Consider the following 25,599-nt stretch of genomic DNA (forward strand, 5'->3'; position numbering starts at 1 on the left):
TAACATGCCGAAGAATATAGCTACCAATTACATTATTGCTTGTTTGCTACAAACCCAATACTGATAATATTTTTATGAAAATAGAAAATTCCAATATTTTCTCCTAGCCAGCCGTGGCAGGGGCTTAGGGCCATCTTGCAGTTCTGAGCCTGACAATTCGAATCAGGCCGAAAGATTCAGAGGAGCACAACTTCTGTTCAAAGTCCAAGACCCGCCCCCCCCCCCCCCCCCCCCCAACACACACACACACACACAACCCATCTTCTCGCATTAAGACTACAACACAGTTTCCCGTTATACTGATGGAAATGGGTGCTGACTGATTCGAGAAAACAATTTGTGCGTGCTACCGGGGAAACTGAAAAGGGAAAACCCATGGCTGTCTGAAGTGATTTCTTTCGGACGAAATGTGATTCGTGGGCTTGATTTGCAGCCACCCACTGTGACTTTAGGCTCGGCCCATGTTCCGGCCCATCCACGACTCGGATCGAATCGTCGAAGGATCAAATCGAGCCCCTCACTGCGCGAAGCGTTCTCTCCGTCTCCACCTGCTCGGCACCTCCTGCCCATCAGCGAACCACTCAGATCTGCCGTTCCCGACCCGGAGCCAGCGAGGCGAGGCCGGGACGCCATCAGCCATGGAGCCCGGGCTGAGCATCGAGTCTGGCTCCGCCATCCGCGTGGCGGTGCTCCCGGTGGGCGGCACGATCCCGCCGCCGCGCCTGCGCGAGTACGCGGCGCTGGTGGCGCGCCACGCGCGCGTCGACCTCGCCTCGCTCCGCACCTACTACTCGGAGCACCAGAAGAGCCCCTTCGCGCACCAGCCCTGGGAGACCGGGTGCCTCCGCCTCAAGTTCGTGCTCGGCGGGTGCGTGCCTTCCCCGTGGGAGGACTTCCAGTCGTCGCGCAAGGTGCTCGCCGTGATCGGCATCTGCCACCTGCCGTCCTCGCCTGACCTCGACCGCGTCGCGGCCGACTTCGTCGATGCAGCGCGGACGTACCCCTCGGCGCTCGCCAGACGGTGCTTCGCCTTCTGCCCCACGGACGCGCAGGTACGTGGTTGCTGGTATCACGGCGTATCTTCCGAAGTCTAAGGAATCGCCGGCTCAGCATCCGTGATTCCCACCTCGTTGATCTACACTGCGTGTGTGAGGATCATTTGGTTTCGTGAATGCTCATTCGCTTCACTAAGTGCTCCAAATGGCAATAGCATGCTTCCAAGTGTTAATACTTGGATGAGATCTGTGTGATCCCATTTGACCCTTGATCTGACAATCTAAACTGCGCTAGTTTACTAATTGTAGCTCGAGGGTTCAATCCAGTTGCTGCTCGAGGGTTGGATTTTACTTTACCTGGGTGCTAGGTTAAGCTTTGTGCTCACTTCACTTTGCTTTGCATTCTGGTAGTATTTTATGACCTAGCTTGTATTCAGCACTGTGCTTATTCTCATGTCATTCTCTCTTTGTGTAATTGAATTTTTGAAAATAGTGTGTAATTGAATTGAACTTGACAAACAGTAACAAATGCTGTGCCTACCTTCTTGTGTGTTGGATTGATATCATTCACTTAGGTGATAATTTACATACAGTTATGCTGTTTTGCTGCCTTCTGTCAGGTTGTAATGCATCTATAGATCTACTTCTGTCGGTTTTGATCACTTGATGCTCTAATGCAATCTCTGCTTGTGGTTAACTTTTGTAGATGGCGGGAAAAAAGAGAGACGATATTATTATGTTCCCTCCTTCTGATCAGCAATCGCTGGAGCTTCATATGGTTACAATGATCCAAGATCTCGCTGCTTCATTGTTGATGGAGTTTGAGAAGTGGGTCTTGCGTGCAGAATCCACAGGAACTATTCTGAAGACACCTTTGGATTCACAATCCAGTCTTGGCTCAGAGGAGGTTCATACTTTAGGTGTTCCAAGTATTTTGACCAGTGTATGTTGATGATGCAAAATGGTCCAATATGCATTACTTATACAAGACAGTATACTTCTGTATTTTTAGGTAATTAAGGCTAAAAAAAGAAGGCTGGGTCGCGCACAAAAGATAATAGGAGATTATTGCCTTTTGGCTGGATCACCTGTGGATGCTAATGCACATTACACCACCGCAATAGAGCTTGCAAGATTGACAGGAGATGTTTTCTGGCATGCTGGAGCTCTTGAGGGTAGTGTCTGTGCCCTAGTGGTAAGCTTTCGCATCAAAGTCGTTCTGGCTGTTGAACTATATTCATCTTGATAAGTGGCATGTCATACTTCGTTTGAGAATGTTTCCACTTATTTCTAGGTCTTACATCACATAAGATTTGTGGCAGCCTTCCCATGGCCATTTTAGGTGATTATGTTGTGTTTATGAACAGGTAGATAGGATGGGCCAAAGTGATCCTGTTTTGGAGGATGAAGTGAAATATCGTTATTACACCATTATCCAGCTATACAGAAGAGCCACTTTACAAGATAATGCTCAAAGGTATTTGTTGGGAACCACATGCCCTTCTGCCCATATGGCAGTTTCCTCCTTTAGTTCTGTTAATCGAAGTATTTTCATCTGTTTTTATGAGCTGCTGGTATATTGAAGAAATCATACTGATTTCTAAATCAGTTTGTTTCTTTCATTTCTGCATTCCTACATTAAAATTTTCCTGCTATTATTCTCTTTGGTTTTGGATATGATTCGTGATGGCTTGAAGGCTGTTACACCCTATCTTGTTCTTGAGTACATTTTGTTTCTTCTTTGGTCTTTGCCATCTCCATCCCTCCTTTTCTGTTTCCTTTATTAGTACTTCTTTAACAGTGAGAATTAGATCCAGGATAGTATGTTATACCAAGCTATTTACTTGGAGAATTTACTTAATGCACTAACATTGTATCTGTCCTCTTTGGTGTAGAGTTTCACCTGTGAGCTTTGAGCTTGAAGCTGCCTTGAAGTTGGCAAGATACTTATGCAGGTAAGTCTCCCATGTGCTTTATTATCAGTTAATAATAATATAAAGATATGAGGTTGTGGTTGTGTCAATCATACTCTATCTATGGTGAAGTCATCCACTGTCTTTACTTATCAGGCGGGAACTTGCCAAGGAGGTGTCAGATTTGTTAATGGGAGCTGCAGATGGTGCCAAGGCTCTGATTGATGCTAGTGACCGACTCATACTATATATTGAAATCGCAAGACTTTTTGGTACACTTGGTTATAAGCGCAAGGCGGCTTTTTTTTCAAGACAAGTTGCACAATTGTACCTTCAGCAGGACAATGCATATGCTGCCATGAGTGCTATGCAGGTTCTTACCATGACTACCAATGCATACCATGTCCAAAGCCGAAAGACTAGCAAAATAAATCATGATTCATCCAAGGTGAGATCATAAAATATGTGCATTTGCAGCATATTGAGAATCAATTATCTTTCATAAATATACTAAAATATTGTTGGATTCATATTTCATTTGCAATGCTTATTTTCTTAAGGAACCTCGTGCTAGCAGTAGTGATTCTGGAAAAGTGCACCCTCAGTCTATCGCGTCATTGTTTGAGTCTCAATGGAGTACCCTTCAAATGGTCGTTCTAAGAGAGATATTGATGTCATCAATCCGTGCCGCGGATCCACTCTCATCATGGAGCGCTGCAGCTCGTCTTCTTCGATCATTTTACCCACTCATCACACCAGCTGGTCAGAGTGGCTTGGCAAGCTCACTTGCAAACTCTGCTGATAAGCTTCCAACAGGCACACGCTGCGCTGATCCATGCCTTCCTTTTATCAGGTATGCTCAAGCTCATCACCATCGTCTTATTGTTATGTTTGAGGGGAAAAGAGAATAAATACTGTTGGAGCTCAGAACTACTTTTAAGTCTGCAAGCTCATGGAATAGTTATTTAGTATCTTCTGTGATCTTTTTTTCTTATGTTCTTTTTCCAGGTTGCATTCTTTCCCACTTCACCCTTCTCAAAGAGACATAGTAAAGCGCAACCCACGTAAAAAGGAGTGGTGGACTGGTGCAGGTCCTTCAGGACCTTTCATTTATACTCCTTTCAGCAAGGCAGGATCGTCCTCTGGCACTTCCAAGCAAGAGGTTAGTTGGATTGTGGGGGAACCAGTTCAAGTCATGGTTGAGTTAGCAAACCCATGCAGCTTTGATCTAGTTGTTGAGAGCATCTATCTCTCTGTTCATTCTGGGAATTTTGATGCCTTTCCAGTTAGTGTTAGTCTTCCACCTAACACCTCAAAATTAGTTTTGTTATCTGGTATTCCAACACAAGTCGGACCAATTTCAATTCCTGGGTGCATTGTTCATTGCTTTGGTGTTATTACAGAACACCTATTCAAAGAGGTCGACTGTTTGCTCCTTGGAGCTGCACAAGGGCTTGTCCTTTCTGATCCTTTCAGATGTTGTGGCTCTAGCAAGTTTAAGAGTGTCAACTTTCCTAGTATTTCTGTTGTTCCTCCTCTGCCATTATTAGTTGCAAATGTTGTGGGTGGAGATGGTTCCATCCTTCTTTATGAAGGAGAAATTCGTGATGTTCTGATAACACTGACAAATGCTGGAACGGTACCAGTTGAAGAAGCAAATATTGCTTTGTCAGGGAAGAATCAGGATTCTGTTATTTCGATTGCCCATAGCACATGGAAATCTGCTCTTCCTATTAAACCAGGTGGAGAAGTGACGTTTGCAGTGACTCTAAGAGCCTGGCATCTTAGTTCGGCAGATCTGGAAGCAGATGGCAGTAGATCTCCTGCAAGTTCAAGGAGAATAGCAAGAGAAGGAATCAATCCATTCTTGAATATTCACTATGCTGGTAGGTCATCAGTTCTTTTATACTCTGTCATCCTTTCATGTTCAGCTTCCTCATCTATATGTACACTCAATGCCTAAATCTGTAGTTTTGTTAATCTGTTACACCTGGACATTTGCAAATTTGTTATTTCCTCTTGTGAACTAATGCCTCTCTATTTTCATATTTTTATTAGTATATCTGAAGCATAGATAGCAATTGTTTTTGAGTTAACAGTTGGCTTAATCTCTGCTTCGTAGGGTTCCTATCATTCTCTTGGTCTTGTGCATTGTCTCATTCATTCTTTCATCATGTACAATTCTTTTTTTTGGCCCATAGACATTTTGTTATAGGTATTATTTGTTGTTATTGTTGCATTGAAATGTTATCCTGATTATACTTCAGTCTGTCCTTGGTAATATATGACCTACTGCTAGGCAATATTCTCAAGAGCTTTGGACATCATTAATTTGCATAAAAATAAAATTTCTTCTTGGCAGCTTCGTACATGCACCACTTGTTAATGGGAAAAAATACTGTCATCATGTGGCTTGTAAACTAAATTTGTATATTGCCTCTCAGGTCCTGCTGCTAATCCTGAGAATGGAGATATTTCTCTTCCACCTGGAAGACGCCTGGTTGTTCCATTAAATATCTGTGTTGTGCAGGGCATGCGCCTTGTAAGAGCACGTCTGTTGTCCATGGAAATACCTGCTCGATTTACCGAAGCGCACTTAAGACCTGTCAGTGGCAAAGATGATATAAGCACTGGAAATGACACAGAGCGTACTAATATTAATTTGTTGAAGATGGATCCTTATAAAGGCAGTTGGGGGCTCCGCCTTCTGGAACTTGAGCTTTTCAATCCTACTGATGTTGTTTTTGATGTTGATGTTGCTGTACATTCAGATGACATAAATGTGGATAAAAGAGTAATATCAGAAGGCAATGCTGGTGATGCAGCTTGTCACAAAACTAGAATCGATCGTGACTACTCTGCCAGAGTTCTCATACCTCTTGAGAACTTCAAGTTACCTGTTCTTGATGCTTCCTTCTTTGTAAAGGAAAGTAGTAGTGATGAACCTCTTGGATCCAGGGCTGCCGCCATAGCAGAGAGGAATGCCAAGGCAGAGCTAAATGCGTCTATCAACAATCTGATTTCAAAAATAAAAGTGAAATGGCACTCTGGGAGAAATAGCTCAGGTGAGCTGAATATTAAAGATGCTATTCAGGCGGCGCTACAAGCATCTATAATGGACATACTGTTGCCAGATCCCTTGACATTTAGCTTTAAGCTTGCTAAGAATGGAATTGCAACAAATGCTGATTCTTCAAAGGATTCTGGCAACCCTTCCATTCATTCTAGTGAGGGGAATGTAGGTCCATCTACTGGTAATGTTCTGAGGTGTGATGATCCTATATCTGCTCATGCAATGACCCATATGGTAGTTCAAATTCGCAACAACACAAAGGAAATTATTCGGATGAACCTTAGCATTTCATGCAAAGATGTTGCAGGAGATAATTGCTTCGACGAAAACAGTGCAACTGTCCTCTGGGCTGGTGAGTTATCTTTATGTCATCATGCCATGCATTTAATTTTAGTTTTCTGAGAGCAGAAAATGATCGATGTTGTGGAATGCAACTCGTATTGCAGAATGATCAAAGCTACTTTCAGAGCATCTTCATTTCCTCACCTGAGCTATACTTATTGTTTTGGTCAATTTTTTTTATGTCTACCTTGTTTCAAACTGAGAAAACTATTCGTCGAAGCATTACTCACCGTCCATTGTACTACTCTGACGATTTCTTTTCCTGTGTAGGTGTTCTTAGTGATATACATCTGGAGGTTCCCCCGTTGCAAGAGGTAGTACATCCTTTTTCTGTGTACTTCCTTGTACCAGGTGACTACTCGCTGCAAGCTTCTTCTGTTATCATCGATGCCACAGATGTTCTTCGTGCTCGTGCGAAGGCAGAGTCACCAGATGAACCTATACTATGCCGAGGATCCCCGTTCCACATCCGGGTAGTTGGTACAGCATAGGCAGTTCTTCGGAGTTAGTTTTAGAGACCTCATTTTGTACCGTGACATTTGTAGGTGTGAAAATTCTTGTACAAGAGTGTTCCCTTCTCCCATGCGATTTGTTTAGCCTCTCTGAAGGCTTCCTTGTAACACAATCATGTCATGTATAGTGTACGAGCATAGTGAATCTCAGGCACGGGAATTGCATGTTTATGGTTATAGAATCTTGATTCGCAATTCTGAATGTACACTCATTTTTTTACTAGCTATTTCCACGTTCGTTTCGATCCTGGTGATAAGAATGGTGTGGTTTAGGATGCTAGTACTGGTTCTTTGGCCACTTACGTCGTGCCCGGTGTGCCATGTCATGTTTGACGGCTATTAATGTCCTCAGTTTCGGGCCCTAAACCCTAAAGTTAGTCTAATCCTAAAGTTTAGTTCGTTGAGTGATCCAAATAGGTGGACTACTACTTTTAGTTCCACTTCAATTAAACTTTAGTCCATTAGCCCTCACATCCAACATAATTTAAACTAAAATCAACTTATGGGAACCATTACACCGCAAAACGAACATAATAATACCTCTCTTTCTCTTCCACCTTATCCCTTACCCCCATCCGCATGCAAGGGTAAAGTGGACATTTCTATATTTCAATGTATTTTAAACCATAGAATCCAAACAAATATTTTAGTCGCCTAAATTTAGTCCGTGTCACCTAGGACTAAATTTTAGTCCTAGATGTCCCAAACGGAACCTGAGCACAAGGCAGACCAAGTGACCAACCCCACCGAACCGACCGGTCATGTTTGTGAGGCGGCATCACGCCGCAGGTAACTTTCAGGCTGCCATTCTCATCTGTGTTCATGCACCACCGCTCTAGCCTCTCCTCCTGGGATGAAACGTTGAGGGAAATAGAACTTTATTGCAATCACATGGTGCAACCGTGCAGGCAGTCTGACCACAATGGCTGATACAGGCCACTATGGATGCAAACAATTCAAACGAATACGACTAAAATCGGAAGGTACTGAGCAATACACACAGGGTTCTGAAATTTTCACGATTTCAAGCTCTGGAAGTGATTGAAGTCAAATTCCTAGTACACAGTAAATATGAAAAAAAAGGCTAGGCAGCATCAAAATGGTATAACTAAAGCTTTTCTGGTCCTCTGATGGTTTACTCTTCATCATCTTAAGCGGCCGTGAAAGCCTTCTTCACTGCTCCGCTCTTTGAACCTGCCGGAATGACTTTGAGCACATTGAACCTCACAGTCTTTGATAGTGGCCTGAATTAGAACAGTACAATTTACAGATTAGGACAGTGCCAAAGGGCCACGATAGATATTTCATGTCAAACAGTACGCTGGATTACATTACAATAAACAAGGCCAATTCATTTTCAGGAACCACAGCATCCAGGTACCACAGTATAAAAGCAGTAAGCAGATCACCAGAAAAGATAAAACATGTTTTACCTGCACTGGCCAATGATCACATGGTCTCCTTCCTTCACACGGAAGCACGGTGAAATGTGTGCGGGGATGTTGGAGTGCCTCTTCTCATACCTACGCAAAACACCAACCAAACGTTCAGTTAGCAAAACAGTCAACTTTAAGCAATTCAGCAACTTCAGGCATATCAAGATTAGCTTGCCTCTGGTACTTCTTGACAAAGTGAAGATAATTCCTACGAACAATAATGGTCCTGTTCATCTTAGCACTGTGGCATGTTCCAGCAATGATGCGACCCCTGATAGACACAGTGCCAGTGAATGGGCATTTCTTATCAATGTAGGTTCCTGCAACAAATAGAAAATCAAGGACATGCAAATCAAAATTAGTTTAACAGAGTATATCTAAAAGTTAAGCACCTAAAACAATCTAAAAGGCTACCACAACTCTCCGAAAAAAGTAAAATAACTTCAGCACTGGAGCAGTGTAAAAACTGGCGACAGTCTCAGCTACTTAAAAAGCAGATTCATCATGCAAAACACTGTAACTTGCATATACCAATCAATTTTTCTGTTGTTACAATGGACCATGGAGCAACTGCTAATAATTCACATTAATCATGATCTATAGTAGTTCTAATGTGGCATGACTAGCATCAGATCGATGGAAGAATTAACCACATAAGCTTACAAGTCCCAAGCAAGGCAGGGCAAAGGCTTTCAGGCAGCAATTGCAAACGTTTTAGAGAAAAACAAGTTTCCCTTTTCACCATCATCACCTTATAGGCCATAGACTAAGATTTCCATGAACCAATCGGAATAGATACAGATTAAGATTTTGGAGCTTCAAATCCTAAAACCAATTATAGTTTTTCTCCCTGAAAATCTTAATTTATGGCTAGGATTTTGGATAACAATAACCTATGCTGGCAGAGAATTTTAAAAAAGGACATTCTCAAAGAGCATAGAAATTATATTATCTATTCTAAGAGGCATATACAAGTAGAAGCAGCAGAATTTAGTGAACTGGTGAAACACTAACCTACCACACAGCATGTAAGTAGCTACATTAAGCAGATTTTAAGGTTTATATGAACTAACAAGCAAATAAAAACACCAGGAAAATGATTGAACAATAAAAGAATACAGACCTTCAATGGCTTCCCTGGGGGTCTTGAACCCAAGGCCGATGTTCTTCCAGAACCTGTTCCCACCCTTGCCAGGCTTGTTCCCCCTGGCGGCCTTCTTGGGACTGGATTCCAAAACAACTCCTAAGCTCCACATTAAAAAATGAACTAAACAAAAGGCACGACAGACATAAGCACTTAAATATTACCAGAGAAAGACCTTGGGCTGTTTCAAGAAAGCCTTCTCCGTCTGCAGAGAAAATACATAGAAGATGTTTAATGTCGAAAGTAATCAAATCCATCAAATCATATACACAGCTACACCACAATTAGCAGAGAGAGGCATGGGAACTTAGAACCCGGCCAATGTCTGGACTAGTGCAGATTCATGCAGCCCACACTACGCGGCAAATTCAGCACTCTCTACAGCATAACCATCCAACATTTGAAGGCTAAAAGCTAACTTGCTACATGAGACTTCCAGGTTTCCAATCACAGGCACAAACCCACAGCGCTAAGAAGCATCCACCTGGAGTCACAAGACTACGCGTGATGCACGTGCAACTCTAGCCAGTGTACACGAGATCCGCCACAATCAAAGCTGCCGCAGCGCCGCAGCAGTGGAAGCAAAGGGGTTTCGAAAGTGACTCACCTGCTCCGCCATGGTCGCCGCGCGAACGAGGAGGCGCCGGTGCCCGGTGGGGAGGAACGCGCTGACCCCAGGCGGCGGCGGCGGCGGCTGCGGCGGGAGCTGTGGAGACGAAAAAATGGCCGAGGCTTAAAACCCTAGCCTCTTGTCTGCTTAAATGAATGGTGGAGCCGGCGGTGGGCTGGGCCTAGTGGGCTTTTCCGAGTTCAGCCGTAGTGATAAGGAAAAGTTTCATTTTACCTCTCTCATTTTTGTGACCAATCCATATTTCCTCCCCCACACAAAACCGTCCGCCCTCGAACTCACGTACCAGGACATATGATCTGCCTAAGTAGTTTTTTTCTATTTTCTATTTATTTTAACTGAATTTTAAAAAAAATTATAAAATAAAAATTTCAATTTCGTTGGACTCCATATGAGTAGATATACAGTCAACATATATAATTTAGTAAAATATTTTTTTTGTATTTTTATATTTTTTAATTAATTCATAGCTACAGTTTTTATGGTACAATTAAGGTGAAATTTTTATGATAGCCTAATCATTATGTGCTTGAGCTGTAGTAAAAATTTCATATTCAGGATTATGTATTTTTGAGCAACTAAATTTCAAGTTATCTCAAAGACTCTAGTTTCTCAAGCATACATGATTCAATAAGCATGAAATGTTAAGCATGTCCTTAAGTATATAATTATTAGCCCACCTAAAAATTTCACTATAATTGGACCACGAAAACTATAGCTATAAATTAATTATATAAAAGTATATATCTAAAAGTATAATAAAATATTTTTTACTAAATTGTATTATATCATATATTCACTGCATAGATCTACTTACGTGGATTCCAACAAAAATAAATTTTTTATTTTTTTAATTTACTATTATTTTTTAAAAGATTCAGCTAAAATAAATATAAAAAAAGAGAAAAATCACTCTAAGAAATCAGCCAGAGAGACCACGAGTCCAAGAATATCACGCGAACGGTTTCATTGTCCAGGTGGAAAGGGAGGAAATGCGGATTGTACCAAAGTTTAGGAGCTAAAAAGAATTTTTTTTTCCTAGTGATAAACGCGGGTGGGCCATAATGGGCTCGTATCCTGAGAAGAGGCCGATTTATCGATGGGCTTCTGCTTTCTAGTCGTTGGCTGGCTGGGCTGTGCTTAGGCGAGCGGCGATGCTCCTCGGTGGGTCAGCCTCATCAATCATCAAGCCGACGTCGACGTGATGATGATTCTGGGTTAGAAGCACTAGCAGCCCATAGTAGGTGGCCCAGCCTAGCTAGCGTTGGTGACGCGCACGAGGAGATTCCAAGCGAAGCTGGCCGTGGCGGAGGCCGACAGGATTCAAAGCGAACTTGGAATCCGCTTTTGCCGCCCCAGGTGCGGTGCCTCCTGCCTTTCCATAATTCCATCCACTTTCCAACGGAACCGTGCGATGCACCATCCATCCATGCTCTGATGCTCCTCGCCCTCCCGGAAGTGGAACGCGAAAGGCGGCGGCGACCCCTCCCCGGCGCTGGAAAAGCCGGACAGCATCCGCGCGCGTGCGGGGGAGCCGTCGGGAGAGGCTTCGCCGGCCGGGGGCCCCGGGTGGTGTCGTATCCCCACCACCCCCCTCCCCCGCGGCCGGCAGCATCATGCGGCGGGCCGACGGGATAGCTCGAGAGCGGCGAGCCGCGGGCTCGTCGCCTTTATTTCCTGCATGGCTTTCGGGGTGCTCCACAGTCACAGGGCACTATCGTGCGCGCTGATACTACCTGGCGCGTGGTTTCTAACTCTGGCTGCCTGCCCTTTCGATCTCTTTCAGTTCGCAGGTGTCAAAAGATTTTTGGGCAGTAGTATATGATGCACATGGTGGTTGGGCGAGGCGTGTGGTATCTTTTTGTGGATTTTCGTGTCGGCTGAATGTATCTCTCGTTTTACACAGGTGCGTGGTGCTGGTTTTGCGATATAGTCCGCCAAAAAGAAATCTTCATGTGTCGTTAAGTTGACTAATTTTAGAAATATTTGTATAGATTGTAGTAGGGAAGTGTGTTTTGGTGTACGTTCCTGCGAACAAGCTATCGGAAATCTTTTGCAAACCACTGCGTTGATCATTTTGTAGCAATAAATAGAGATAAAGATCGCGACCCATTGTCCCAAGGACCACATAAGGATACGGCATGGAGACAGAGTTGATCGAGGTTTTGTCCAAGCTACCAAATACCAACCACCAAAAAGCTGAAAAGCCCCCCTCTTGCTGACAGATCATATATATATCATTCCAACTTTCCAATGCACAAGGCGCTACGTGCCAAAGAGGTTTCCTTCGGAAGTATCGGACTATAGATTTTAAGAAAGCAGTGTATATATGCACGTGTTATTGTGAAATACTCACTCTGTTCCCATATTAGTTTATTTCAGTTTTAGCCTAAGCCAAACTTACATGATTTGATTAAATTTATAGAAAGAATATTAACATCTGCAATATCAAACAAGTACATTATAAAAAGAACTATCTCATATTCCATCTACTTAATCTAGTTTGGTGTTGCAATTTGTAAATATTTTGTGCATTTTTCTATATTAACTTGGTCGAAACTAGATAAAGTTGAATTAGGAAAAAAAAACTAAAAACGACTTACGTTGTAAAATGAAGTAAGTATTATGCATGATGTGATTGATAATGCTAGTTTCTTATCAGTAAATCTTCGCTTTGGGCTTATCAATGAAAATCCTCGCATTGAATGGTTATATATGCCTGGTGTTGGTGTTGTGGTAAAACACTGAGGAGAGAACCACTTCTAGTATTGGCCTATATATCCAATATAGGATGGAAATTATGAACTACTTCCCAACGAATATGGTTTCCACCAGGTAGGTCCCTGCTTGCGTGGAACAGAGGCGCACGTCGTGGACCTCTTTGGAGGACCACCAGTGGGATATAGACAAGAATAGGAAAGCTACTCATAGAGAAGGTGAAGCCATTGTACATGCACCGAGAGGAGCCGTCAGGTATGGGTCTAAACGAGCGGGATACGAACGCTTGTCGTCCGGGCGCGCGCCGAACGATCGATCAGCCTACCGCCGTCTCATCCATCCCCTCGCTCCCCCATGCGATGGCGCTCGCCATCCAGGCACCCAGCACGTGTGGAGACGACGACCACGCATGGGGCATGAGAGACGAGACACACAGGCAGGGCACAGGCCGGTCCTCCGTCCTTGTCGAAATCGAATCATTCACGTACGTCTTCCCTCCGCTCCTCCGATCCGGCCGGGTTGGGTAGGTGCGTCGATCTCGATGCCGATGGGGATCCATGGATCGGCCGGTCGGCGGCGGCGCCTGCCGAGGCCGGCCGGGGGCAAAGCAAAGACCCAAACGGCCTCTGCCACCTCGGAAAGGCCGCTTTAATTCTAGCCCTGGCTCGTCCCGTCTCGCCGCCGATCCGACCCATACGCGAACCAGTACATCGACACCAGTCACGTTCTGGCCGCTACCTGACGACGAGCCAGCTACTAGCTGGCATCCTTTTCCTTCTTTCCTTCCTCTGCCAACCGCGCTTCCCATTCGCTAGCCGCGGCGAGACGGAGAGCGACCGGCCGCGATGGAGACGCGTGGTCGATCGTGCTCTGACCGCTGCTGCGTTCCCTGCTTGATGAGGCCTCGAGTCGGGTCATCCCTATCCTTTCGCGTGGCGCAGCGCGAGACGTCAGTCCCAGGTTTACTTCCCCACCGGCCGGCTGCGACTCCTGTCCGTGTCGGCAGAACCAGCAGCAGCAGCACCCAACGTTCGGGGGGCATCAAAATCAAAACGGGGTAAAGGAAGAACATGGTGGTGATTCATGTCGTGCCACCTTTTGTCCTGCGTACGTGTTGGGGTGGTGCGTGTCGAGAGAGACAAGAGAGGGGTCGACAGGGGCACACGCGCCAGCGGGTGGGGAGGCACGCTAGCTTAGTTCGCCGGCGATCAGATTCCAGCTTCGCTGCTTGCGCTCTCGCCCGTTTCCGAACTCGACGACACACGAAACGGTGACGAAGCGTGCAGGGTCGCGAATCGCCAGTGCGGAGTGGGATTATACAAACGAGTCGACTTTTTGTCAGCAAATTATTCGATGTACAGATGCTTGTTCGTGTACATTGGTGGTTCTGTAAAAAAATATCCCCTCCCACTGGAAAAAGGGAATGGAGTTACGTGAGCAGGTTCAATTTTACTGGCTGCTGCTCCCTCCGTTATAAAGTGTAGATTGTTTTGGCAAATATAAATGCATATTTTTTCTATATATCTAAATACAATATTTATTTATCTAATTATACAGTAAAAGATATATATGTAAATTTGCTAGAAAAATTTATATTTTGAAACGGAAGGACGAGAAGACGTTGCTGTCAGTGGAGACAGTCTAGCTGCTGACAGTGACACAGGAAATGATCGTCGCTCGAGACCGGGAGCAGTCGGTACGCTGAACTTTCCCAGTTCTCAACTGTCGACCCGGTCGGCAGCCGATTATATATTTTTCCGATCGTGATTCGAGTTAGCCAATACGGAGCGGCGTCCCCTTATCGCCCGGGAAGGCGGGAACCCTGAACGACGACGATAGCTGCCGAACGGGTCGCCCTCCTCTGTCAGCGTCGCCCCGGCTCCGCTTACCTGTAAGATCCCTTAAAAAAAACCGCTCATCATTGAGCCACGGGTCGCAGAAAAATGGCAAGAACACCTGTGCTCTGCGACTCCGCCACGCGACGTCGCGATGAGAACGAGTAGTCTAGTGAGCGCAGTTCTATATCTGGACAAAAAAAATAGCCATTTTATTCAGAAAAAAAAACTCTTCCATGTGCAGGGGGGAGCGGCGGTGTCGCGCGGACTCGTCGTCGCAGGCGAGGCGGATGGAATGATTGAGGGATGTCCCAGCGGAGAGGAAGACACGGAGGAGTTTTGCCTGGCAGTACAATGATTTGCTTTCTTTAAATCGCTTCTCATGAGAGCGGGCATATTCCACGGCAGGGGCGTTGGATCTTCTCTCCGTCCGTGCCGAGCTGCCAATCGGACCGAACTGCGAAGTGTCCTTATCCTTTTTTTCTGCTCTGTCAGCAGCCAATGTCATGGATGCATTGATCTCCTGAAGAGTTTTCTGGAGGAAAAAGAGTAAACTGGAAGAGATTGTACGCACATCAGTTTATTTCTTAACTACTTTACAGAGGGGTCGCTGTTGCCAGGTTAAGCGGCAAATCATACTGAGCATTCAGTTGTATGAAGGGGGCAGCAATCATTCATTCAGCAGCAGCTTTGCGTTGTTGTTGCAGCTATTTTCCCCCCGATGTACCGTGTACGCAACCTTATTACAGGACTGGGCTGCCTGTATTATGTTTTATTTAGTAAAATTGGCACCATCTATTGCCATTCGTTAAAAGGGAAACGCTTACTTCCGGTCACGCAGGAACTAGCATCCACCATGCACACGCAACCGACAAAGAGAAAAAAACCAAGAGAAAAGAGAAACACAAAGAAGCTCACAATGCTACCACAGGAGGCGAAGGACCATTAGGGCTCGTGCTTTGGGGGGTCTTATGGCCTTCGACAATGGAACCTCCTCACTTGTAGTGAACGGGCCTCTTAGGTACTCCACGCATGAAAATCAGGAAATACCTTTTACTGTCCTTCCAAGGTCACGGAGGACCTTTAGCAAAAAGAAAAAAAAAGGCTCAAAGGCATTCTGATCAACTGAAGAGAGGATCATGACGCGTGATCGGTATAGACTAGTAAAGAAAGCTAGCGGCCCACTTATACCCACCAGTCAGCACAGTAGTAGATCACGCATTCACTCACTCACGTAGGGCGCGTCCAAAAACTCCCCTTCAGCCGAGTTCAAGGCGACAGCAACAGCCCGTCAGCCCTCACGGCCGGAACCGAAAGAAGAACACGGCCAGAATTCCTCCTCTGCTCAGCGGGGCACACGTCCACTACCACCAGACACCAGTCCACCACGGAGGCACTGACTAGTCCACCCAAATTCCAGACGCCAGCCACGAAAACAGAGCGAAATCCTAAATTCCCAGACCTTCTAGATGCACTTAAAATTCCAACTTTTTACGCTCTGTCCATCACATCAATTTCAGAAGTCATGCATGGAGCAGTAAATATATGTAAAAAATAACTAATTGCACAGTTTAAGAGATGAATCTTTTGAACCTAGTTAGTACATGATTAGATAAAATTTATCAAATACAAACGAAAGCACTAGAGTACTAGTGTTGCAAATTTTTTGCAATCTAAACGGGCCCCCAATCGGCAATCGCGAAAACCGAGTGGCGCTTGGCCGCCCCGCAGGTCCCGGGAGGCTCAGGCCGCCAGCTTCTTATATCCCGCTGACGCGGCGACCCCGGCCAGCCACCAGCCGAATGTGGCGAACGCAGTGAGGAAGTGAGGCTGTGAGGAAGACACAGCGCCGCCGCTGTGGGCACGCCCGCCGCCGCTGTGGGCACGCCCGCCCCCGCGCGCACTGCTGCCACCGCCTGACCTTGCCAGTCAGCCGGTGCTAGGTGTAGTAGAGGAGAGGAGGGGACCCGGGAGGGCGGCGGCGGCGCCATGGCGGGGGGAGGAGGAGGAGGACCGGGGCCGGGAAAGGTGAAGGCGGGGAGGCGGCCGCCGTGGGTGGGGCTGGCGGCGGCGGTGTGGGTGCAGGTGGCGGCGGGGAGCGCCTACGTGTTCCCGCTCTACTCGCACGCCGTCAAGGAGGCGCTCGGGTACGACCAGAAGGCGCTCACCATGCTCGGCGTCGGCAACGACGTCGGCGAGAACGTGGGGCTCGTCCCGGGGGTGCTGGCCAACCGCCTCCCGCCCTGGCTCATCCTCGTCATCGGCTCCGCCTGCGCCTTCTTCGGCTTCGGCACGCTCTGGCTCGCCGTTACCAAGACCGTCGCCATGCCGTACTGGGTGGTACGCCCCCCTCCCCTCCCTTTTTCTCCTTCCCTCCCCCAGCGCAGCGATTCAACACCTGAGTGCCCTGGGGGATGTGATTTCCACCGACGTCGCGCACAGTGTGATGAAAACGGACTAATTTGGGCTTTAGTCTTAGACGTTAGCTCTTTAATTTCCCACTTTCAGAGTGTGATTAAAAACAAAATCTAGTTGTGTTTTCAACCCTTTTTTTCAGTTGATTTTTTTGAGCAAATGTAGTGTAAAGTGTGTTGGTTGGACAAATTGCACGGTGTTAGCTGCCATACTTTAAGGACATAGTTTATCCTATTATGTTTCAAGTAAGTAGGAAATCATTGTGTCCACTTGTGCATGTTTGTTTATTGTATGGTTGATGGTAACACCAGCAGATATTTCTTCATTTCAAGGGCGCGGAGCTGGATATGATATGAATTTTCTTTGTTGCCGTCATGTAGAATGCTTCCTTTGGTTCATAAGTTGCTCATTGATGCTTTGACTAATCATTCCTGCAAGTGGAAGGAATTGATTTCAATGGTGGACCATCCAATAAATCCCGACATCCGTGCTTCCGTTGCATGCTATTTTGGGCCATTTGTCTTCACTTTGCGCTTCATTTGCTGCCCACTTCATGCCATGGGGGATTTCAGTCATTTCCAGCGATGCTGCATACGTGTTGGGAGATGAATGATCTAGGGCCATAGTCATATGGTTCCTCAAGTCTCCAGTATCTAGTTCCCCCTTGATTAAATAAAACATCCCAATTTCTATTTTACCATTTCTGTTATCTGCTTTGGGTCAAATGTATGTCAGGTGTGTTTGTTGATCAAGTTTCGTGGGGTAGCTGGCATCCTGGTAAATTTGAGAAAATGGTTTATGCATTGTTGTTTCAAGTAAGTAAATCATCGTATCCAGTTGTCCACACGTGCGTATTAATTAATTCTGCGATTGACGTTGACACATCTAGATATTTTCCCTTTCCAAGGTGTCGGAAGCTGGATATGATCTGAATTTTTTCCTTATTGCAACCATGTTGAATCCTTGTTATGGTCATAAGCTAGCTTATTGTTGCTTTTGGCCAACTCTTTCTGCCAGCGGGAAGAATGGCTTCACTGTTGTACCGCACAGCAAATCTGGAACCTTAGTTTTGTTGATTTCATCAAATCTTTGTGATGTGCTCCCACCCTGGTAGTTTGATTCACAGATTTGACAGGAGTGGGCTCTTTCTTGGTACCGTGTTTTAGTAAGATTTGTGAATTGGGCTTCTATTGTCACAAAATCTGGAGTTGACTTCAATTATTATATCTTATTAGATTGTATGCGATGCACTTTTATTGTTTAGTTCAACTTGATTTTAATTTATAGCTTCAGAAAAGATTGGCGTTTTATCATGAGGGAGGTGCATTGTAAAATCATACTGGATAAAAAAAATATAAAGTTTGCTCATACTTATTACTGTGCATTTTACTATGTTATCATGATTTTTTTTCTCATATTTTGTGGACGTGTTGCTGCCTTCTGACCCTGAATGTCTAACCAGTCCTTGTGCATGTTGTTTTGCATAATGTTACCGTTTTCAGAGACATATACCGGGCATACTGCTTGGTTTCTACATAGGTTTGCTGAAGAGGTTGTTCATGTCATAATGTTTCCAAAACATATCTGTGCCAGTCGATTGTTTCCCTCGAAAAGTTTTTGGCCAACTCATCCAGAAATTCCTAGTTGACTCTTGATATTGCTGAAGTTTAGAGTTCACAAAAATTTCCATCCAAACGCCACAAACTTTACCTTATATCTTATTGTGGAATTCTCAGACAGCAGATATAAATCTTTAACAGAACCATGCCCTGTTTTACTGTGTCCTCCATTGAACCTGATATCTTCAATGAGGTAAATTTCATCCATTCATAAATCAAAATGTGTCTCTAGAGTCTAGAACCATGTAGTTTCTCCCGCGAAAAATCAGCTGCGGAAGAAGGTTTAGTTAAGGTATTATGATTTCATTATTTAAACCTTTATTCTTCCTAGTTATCTCTGAACTAGTAAATCAGGTGGGCATATACATGTGTAGTTAGATGTCAAAAAATACGCATGCATGGTTATCCTGTTGGTGATCTTCAGTACAGACACTCGAGCAAAAGCACTCAAAATTATCAGAGATTCATAACATGTGACTTAATGCTCACCATATGGCTTGTGACAATTCTTTTTTCAATTTTGCCAATGAAGTTATCTCTTGACATCTCATAAAAAAGTAGCTGACACTACTTTGCAGATTCCTTGCCAGATTCAGCTTCTTGCTTTGTTTCTTAACAATTTTATCTGATGCTTGCAGTTATGGATAGCTTTATGTATCGGCACGAACAGCAGTGCATGGTTGGGCACTGCTGCTCTTGTGACCAACATGAGGAATTTCCCTCTCAGCCGAGGCACTGTTGCTGGTCTTATCAAGGGTTATGTTGCTGTTAGTGCTGCTGTCTACACAGAAACTTTTAATGGAATGCTAGGGAATTCAGCCACAAATCTTTTGCTGTTGCTTGCCTTGGGGATCCCGACAGCATGCATTGTGGTGATGTATTTTGTTAGGCCTTGCACTCCATCACTGGACGAGGACAACTCAACAGAACACAGCCATTTCATGTACACACAAGTCTCAAGTGTGGTTCTCGGCATATACCTTATGGTAGCTACAGTACTTGGTGATACTTTAAAACTAAGTCAGGCTGTCACATACCTTTTGTTTGGGATAATGATACTTTTGCTCCTTGCTCCACTTGCAATACCAATAAAGATGACACTTTATCCAAACAAACAAACAAAGGAAAAGCCCAGTACCCTTGCTCCATCTTATTCAACTGATAGTCTGTCTGGCGCGGATCCAGAGAACTCAGAACCACTTCTGGGCAGCGCCACAGCAACACTTGCTACAGGTGTCCATGAATCCGATGATAGTACTGATTTGGATGTTCTATTGGCAGAGGGTGAGGGAGCAGTGAATTTGAAAAAGAAAAGAGGGCCAAGGAGGGGGGATGATTTCACATTCCTTGAAGCTTTAGTAAAAGCAGACTTCTGGCTACTTTTTATTGTATACTTTTGTGGAGTTGGCACAGGAGTCACTGTTCTAAACAACCTGGCTCAGGTTGGAATGTCTGTTGGTGCTAATGACACAACTATTTTGCTGTGCCTTTTTGGCTTCTGCAACTTTGTTGGCCGAATCCTCGGCGGATCTGTCTCTGAGTATTTCGTAAGGTAAGCTACATTTAACTTATCCCAACAACTTTACTCGCATCATTTTCCATCAATGCATCCTTTAAACTTATCTTATTTAAGCTGAAGGATGAAGTAGTAAAGTTTGTGTACTTTATAGTGTGATATACTGATATTACTTAGTGTCAACAAGTATTAGTCGAGCACTCCTGTTAACTCTTTATGGTGTTGATGTCTATCTGTGCCAGTTATTTTGCATATGTCATCAGGACTCAGTTATCCAAAATCGTTCAGATCTATTAATGTTTTGGAAATATATATAAAGTTAAGGAACTGCTACTTCTGAAAAAAGGACACTAAGACATGATACTTTGCAGGTCAAGGATGCTCCCTCGTCCTTTTTGGATGATGTGCACGCAAATAATCATGGTAGTAACCTTCCTGCTGTTTGCAACTGGTCTTCATAGCTTGATCTATGTTTCAACTACACTCCTGGGGATATGCTATGGCGTCCAATTCGCCGTCATGATACCAACCGTCTCGGAGCTTTTCGGGCTGAAGGACTTTGGCCTGATGTACAACTTCATGCTGTTGGTGAATCCTCTCGGCGCATTCTTTTTCTCGGCTCTTCTTGCTGGCTACATCTATGACAAGGAGGCGGCAAGGCAGCATCCAGGTGTGCTGGAGCCTTCAAACTGCTATGGGCCTGATTGCTTCAGAGTCACCTTCTATGTCTGTGCTATCGTGTGCTGCTGTGGAACTCTGTTGAGCGTGTTCTTCATAGCGAGGATAAAGCCGGTCTATCAGATGCTCTATGCAAGCGGGTCGTTCAGGCATCCGCGGAGCCAACAACAGCTCCACTGAGGATGCATGTACAATCATGTCAAGAAGAAACATTGAGGTTTGGGACGGAAAGCATAATTGTTATGGGGTTAAATTATCCGCTGGATGCTGTGTTCCGGTTTTGTATCACATTATGGGCGCCTGGTTCACTCATGTTTGTATGGGAGAGTTGTTTTGCTTTCATCTATCCCTGATCTGTAAACAGCGCCACTCGCCAATCTAGTAGATAGCATACAGGGAATGATCAGTATATACTGGTAAATCAGGCTGCCTATAATTTGTTATTTATATGGCAGCTCTTGTACATCAGCAAGTTTGAGAATGTCGTACAGTGAATATATCTTCTTTATTCTACTGTTCTTAAGTTCTTAATACCATGAATTTTCTGCACTTCTCTTCAAGTCTTCCAATACAAAAATTTAATCAGTTATGCTACCAGGAACTCAGCAGTCCTGGAATGATTTTTTTTAATCTTGGTCATGGGATATTAGAAATTCTAGTTCAAACGTTGTACAATTTCTGGGGCACTCCATTAAATACCTGATGGTGAAGTTCGACGGCGCCCATTTTGTCTCGTTTTAATGGGTCGACTGGCAAATGTGGAAGCTGTTGTGTGATTGGTAACGCTGAAGCTAAGCTTGGTTGGGTGTTTTCGGATTAGGCTGCCTCTGCAGAGCGGAAACCGGAAAAGATGCGTTTTGGACCGTCCTGTTAGGATCCAAGATAATATCAGAGTTTAGGAATGGGGAAATCGGAATCAGCAGAGGAAGAACAGCAGCGGGAGGAGGAAGAACAGGGGAACAATTCGAGGATAGGTTTGTTCATTTCAGTCATACCCGGCAACACGCTGGGTTTCAGGTTATATCGGCACGGTCACAGGCCGACCGGCTGGCCACAACTCAATGCTCGCTGGCTATTTAATGGGCTAAGCCCAGCCCAACTTGTAGAGACGGCCCACTCACTGATACACTACGGGGTCCTGACACGTCCCAAGTGGCCCATTTGTGTTCAGCATCATTTTAGCCCACTTGGACTGTACCAAGTGGCCCATGGGCAGGATCTCACTTGAACTTGGATCATGGTAAGACACCGCACGAGACACCACGGTTGATGCATGATCATCGTCAGAGAAGTTATTGTTCTGCATAAACACGATAGCTTCATAAACCACCGTTGACAATTTTTTTTGAAGAAACCACCATTGACAATTGAGCATGCACTATAACTAAGCATGCATTCAGTGTCGAACAATATGGTCTGAAGTCCGAAGTGCCATTTCATGTGCGATCAACAAACTAGGTCCGGAAAACAATGTCTAAAATAAGTAACATCAGTTTTCACCACCTCCACACCCAAGAGGAAGCAGAATAATCCGAAGCGCACGGTGCACAAGCAATTCAAAAGAAACAAGGATTCAGCCTGACGATGCTTCAATTAAACCCCCCAAAGAAAAATCCCAAGCAAGGTGGCGAATCGAAGGTCACGATCACGTGGCACTCTGATGAGCGAGCCTCTCTGAAGCGCATTTTTTTTTGGGTGGAGAACATCTCGCGATTCGCAAACCCAGAACCTGGCATCTGGTTGGAAGGGGAAAGAAAAAGAGAGAAGAAGAAAAACACCAGCAAGCATCGTGCTCGGTGCTGCGAACTCGTGGGCGCGCCAACCGCAGCGCGCGCATCTGGACTCCAGGTAGGTGGCCACGACCAGCACACGGACGCGCGCACCAGAGAACCTGCGTCCACCGCGCTTTTTGGTAGAGCCCTCCTGTGGGCGGCCGCCGCCCGGCTCCCGCGCAAAACCGTCGGCGGTCGGCGCCACCGGCGCCAGTGGGCGTGGACCTCGGCGCCTCGCATCTCGCTTGCGGCCTGGGGCCCGAGAGGAGGTGAGGCTGACCAGGTTGCCGGGGAAGGGCGAGGGGAGTGGCCGGGGGAAGGGATGCGGGGATCGGCAACGCGCTAACGCCGGGCGGCGGCATTGTCAGGTCAGGTCAGCACCTGCGGTGGTTCGCGGCGGATCCTTGGCAGCTTTGTGCTTCCGTGCAACAGTTCCTACTCCATCCAAAGTATCGCGTGGGTCCTACTCAGCTGGCTTTATCTCTCGGGTTGACTTTTACCGCGCCCACCGAAAGCTTATCTTATCAGACGCGAGCGGTTCGGTGGCGGGACCGTACCGAACGTTCACGAATTTCGGCTTATCTTGCTTGTCTTCCAGCACCGCGCAATCTTTTTTCCCCTCTTTAGCTGACGTGACATTTTGTTAGACTTAAGGTGGGTACAATCAGCACTGATAATACGCATATTTGAGAAAAGTTGCACGCGTGTAAAAGGAAGAAGGGAGTACTGCTCAATCTAAGACCTTGTTTGGATCCTATCCTCTTTTTTAACGTATGGATAAAATAAGAACTAATTGCAAAACTAGATGCATAAGTCACGGCTAATTGTTGAGACGAACCTATTAATGCTAATTAGCTCATGATTAGCATATGTTTACTGTAGCACAATATTATCAAATCATGGTATAACAGGGCCTGTTTGGTTCCTCGGGAGTAAACTTTAGTCTTGTCACATCGGATGTTTGGATACTAATTAGAAGTATTAAATATAGTCTAACTAAAATATCAATTGCATGAATGGAGGCTAATTCGCGAGGCGAATCTACTAAGCCTAATTAGTCCATGATTTGACCATATTGTGCTATAGTAAACATGCACAAATAATAGATTAATTAGAATTAATAGATTTATCTCATGAATTAGCACCACTTTATGCAATTAGTCTTATAGTTAGCTCATATTTAATCCCTCTATTTGGCATCCAAACATCCAATGTGACCTGGACTAAAAATTAGTTCTGATCCAAACACCCCCTTAGGCTTAATGGATTTCTCTCACGAATTAGTCTCCATTTATACAATTAATTTTATAATTAGCGTACATTTAATATTTTTTAATTGGTGTCCAAACTTTAGTCTAGGTAATGTTTTAAATAGCGGACTATACGATTTAACGGTAGGGGCAAAAAATGCTAGTACGGACGCTATAGCCCGCTATAGTTTGCTTGTTCTACTGCAATGGGCATAGCAGCAGCTCAGCAAAAATCGCTATAGCGCAGCTATAAAACACCAGTCCTAGGGGATCCAAACACCCCCTAAGCTATTATGCAAAAGAAAAGTTGAAACAAAGCAATCGCAGTCTTTGTGCACGTACTCATGTTATGTAGTATACCATCTTAGAGCAACTTCAAGAGTCTAGCCAAATCTCACTCTCTATATTCCCATTTAGATATCCATCTAGCCAAGATTCCCTCGCCATATTCAGGTACACTCCAACAGACTAGGCAATCTCATCCTTTTCCTCCGATCCGCTCCCCTTTTCCACGTGTTTGGTTGTAACCGAGTAGGAGCGGAGTGGCTCCGGGAGCGCAAAGATGCCAATATTCCTGTAAGATGCGAAACGAGACCGCTCGCCCAAATCGACTGGATGCGAGCGCTCCCGTTCCTGCCGCCCGTCCGCCCCCCGGGCGACGCCGCCAGAGCCCCGCCGCCGGAGGATGCCCAGGCGCGTGCCCGCCGGACCCCCCCCCCCCCCGCCCGCCGGCGATTCCAGGCCCCGACGAGGATGCAGGCGCCCCCCCACCCCCCACCCCCCCGCGCCGGATCCGGACGGCCCCGCCGAGGATGCAGGCGCCCGCCGGAGGCCGCCCAGGCGCCTGCCCAGAGGATGCCCGCGCGCCCCGTCCCCCCCACCCCCTGGGGCGTCGCCGCCAGAGCCCCGCCGCTGGAGGATGCCCAGGCGCGCGCCCGCCGGACACCCCCCCCCCACCAGGCGCCCGCCTGCCGGCGATTCCAGTCGCCCCCCCCCTCCCCCCCGAGGATGCAGGCGCCTGCTTGGAGGATGCCCGCCCGCCGGCGCCGGAGGCCGCCCAGGCGCTCGCCCCGGAGGATGCCCAGGCTCCCGCCCCCCCGCCGGCCGGAATCCAGATTGAACGGAATGGTTCTCCACGCTCTTCAACCAAACAAAAAATGGAACGGCTCCGTTCTGCTTGCCAGATATAGAACAGAGCGGCTCCATTCTTAGAAATTGGAATGAACCGTTTCATCTAAGTTGATTCCCCAAGCAAGCAAAGGCACCCTTAGCAACGGGCGGCGGGCGGAGGAGCTTCGCGCGCGGACGGCGGGGGAGCTCCGTGGTACGCGGAGGTGAGATGGAAGGGCCCAGGACATCGCACGTGGGAGAGGATGGGCGCGCCTGCGCCCGCACACCTCGGTAGAGCCGATGGTGAGTCAAGTACGCTCGTGATTTTTTTGCCGAGGGAAGAAGCGGGGATGGCGAGCCGGACAGCCAAGTGAGCAAGATGCAGAGGCTGTTCGATTACGTTTTTCTCACCGTTTCGCTATATTTACCGATCCAATTTATTTTACAAACGCCCTGGAGTTGCTATTAGTGATGACCGATACTCTACACACGTACTGGCGCACACCACTGCGGTGCCGCGTACACACACACGCTCCTTGGTCTTTGGTGGCCGCAGCAATTTGCACCCGGGAGAGCCTCCAGTCACCGCTCCGCAACAATAAAAGCGGCCCCGCCACGGCGACGCGTCCCCCAACCCACACAC

The 25,599-nt window shown here is 46.1% G+C and overlaps 3 protein-coding genes across 3 annotated transcripts; 2 read left to right on the forward strand and 1 right to left on the reverse strand.

Annotated features, from left to right (window-relative positions):
* Positions 1-551: 551 nt before the first annotated feature.
* LOC112899737 (trafficking protein particle complex II-specific subunit 120 homolog) lies at positions 552-7,030 on the forward strand. The gene is made up of 10 exons (XM_025968328.1): positions 552-1,052; positions 1,702-1,902; positions 2,008-2,190; positions 2,363-2,472; positions 2,891-2,950; positions 3,065-3,356; positions 3,469-3,761; positions 3,917-4,794; positions 5,353-6,333; positions 6,594-7,030. Exons 1-10 carry the CDS (start codon positions 639-641, stop codon positions 6,812-6,814), a joined length of 3,633 nt encoding a protein of 1,210 aa, XP_025824113.1. The 5' UTR covers positions 552-638; the 3' UTR covers positions 6,815-7,030.
* Positions 7,031-7,696: 666 nt separating this feature from the next.
* Positions 7,697-10,170, reverse strand: LOC112899879 (40S ribosomal protein S11-like). Its single transcript, XM_025968525.1, has 6 exons — positions 10,023-10,170; positions 9,580-9,620; positions 9,395-9,495; positions 8,447-8,591; positions 8,269-8,358; positions 7,697-8,079 (listed from the first exon to the last, which is right to left on the reverse strand). The coding sequence occupies exons 1-6, from the start codon at positions 10,032-10,034 to the stop codon at positions 7,986-7,988; spliced, it is 483 nt and encodes a 160-aa protein (XP_025824310.1). The 5' UTR covers positions 10,035-10,170; the 3' UTR covers positions 7,697-7,985.
* Positions 10,171-16,380: 6,210 nt separating this feature from the next.
* LOC112899401 (protein NUCLEAR FUSION DEFECTIVE 4-like) lies at positions 16,381-21,339 on the forward strand. Its single transcript, XM_025967853.1, has 3 exons — positions 16,381-16,936; positions 19,269-20,182; positions 20,518-21,339. Exons 1-3 carry the CDS (start codon positions 16,586-16,588, stop codon positions 21,002-21,004), a joined length of 1,752 nt encoding a protein of 583 aa, XP_025823638.1. The 5' UTR covers positions 16,381-16,585; the 3' UTR covers positions 21,005-21,339.
* Positions 21,340-25,599: the final 4,260 nt, after the last annotated feature.

Source organism: Panicum hallii, chromosome 7, assembly GCF_002211085.1.
Source record: "Panicum hallii strain FIL2 chromosome 7, PHallii_v3.1, whole genome shotgun sequence".
Classification (NCBI taxonomy): Eukaryota; Viridiplantae; Streptophyta; class Magnoliopsida; order Poales; family Poaceae; genus Panicum; species Panicum hallii.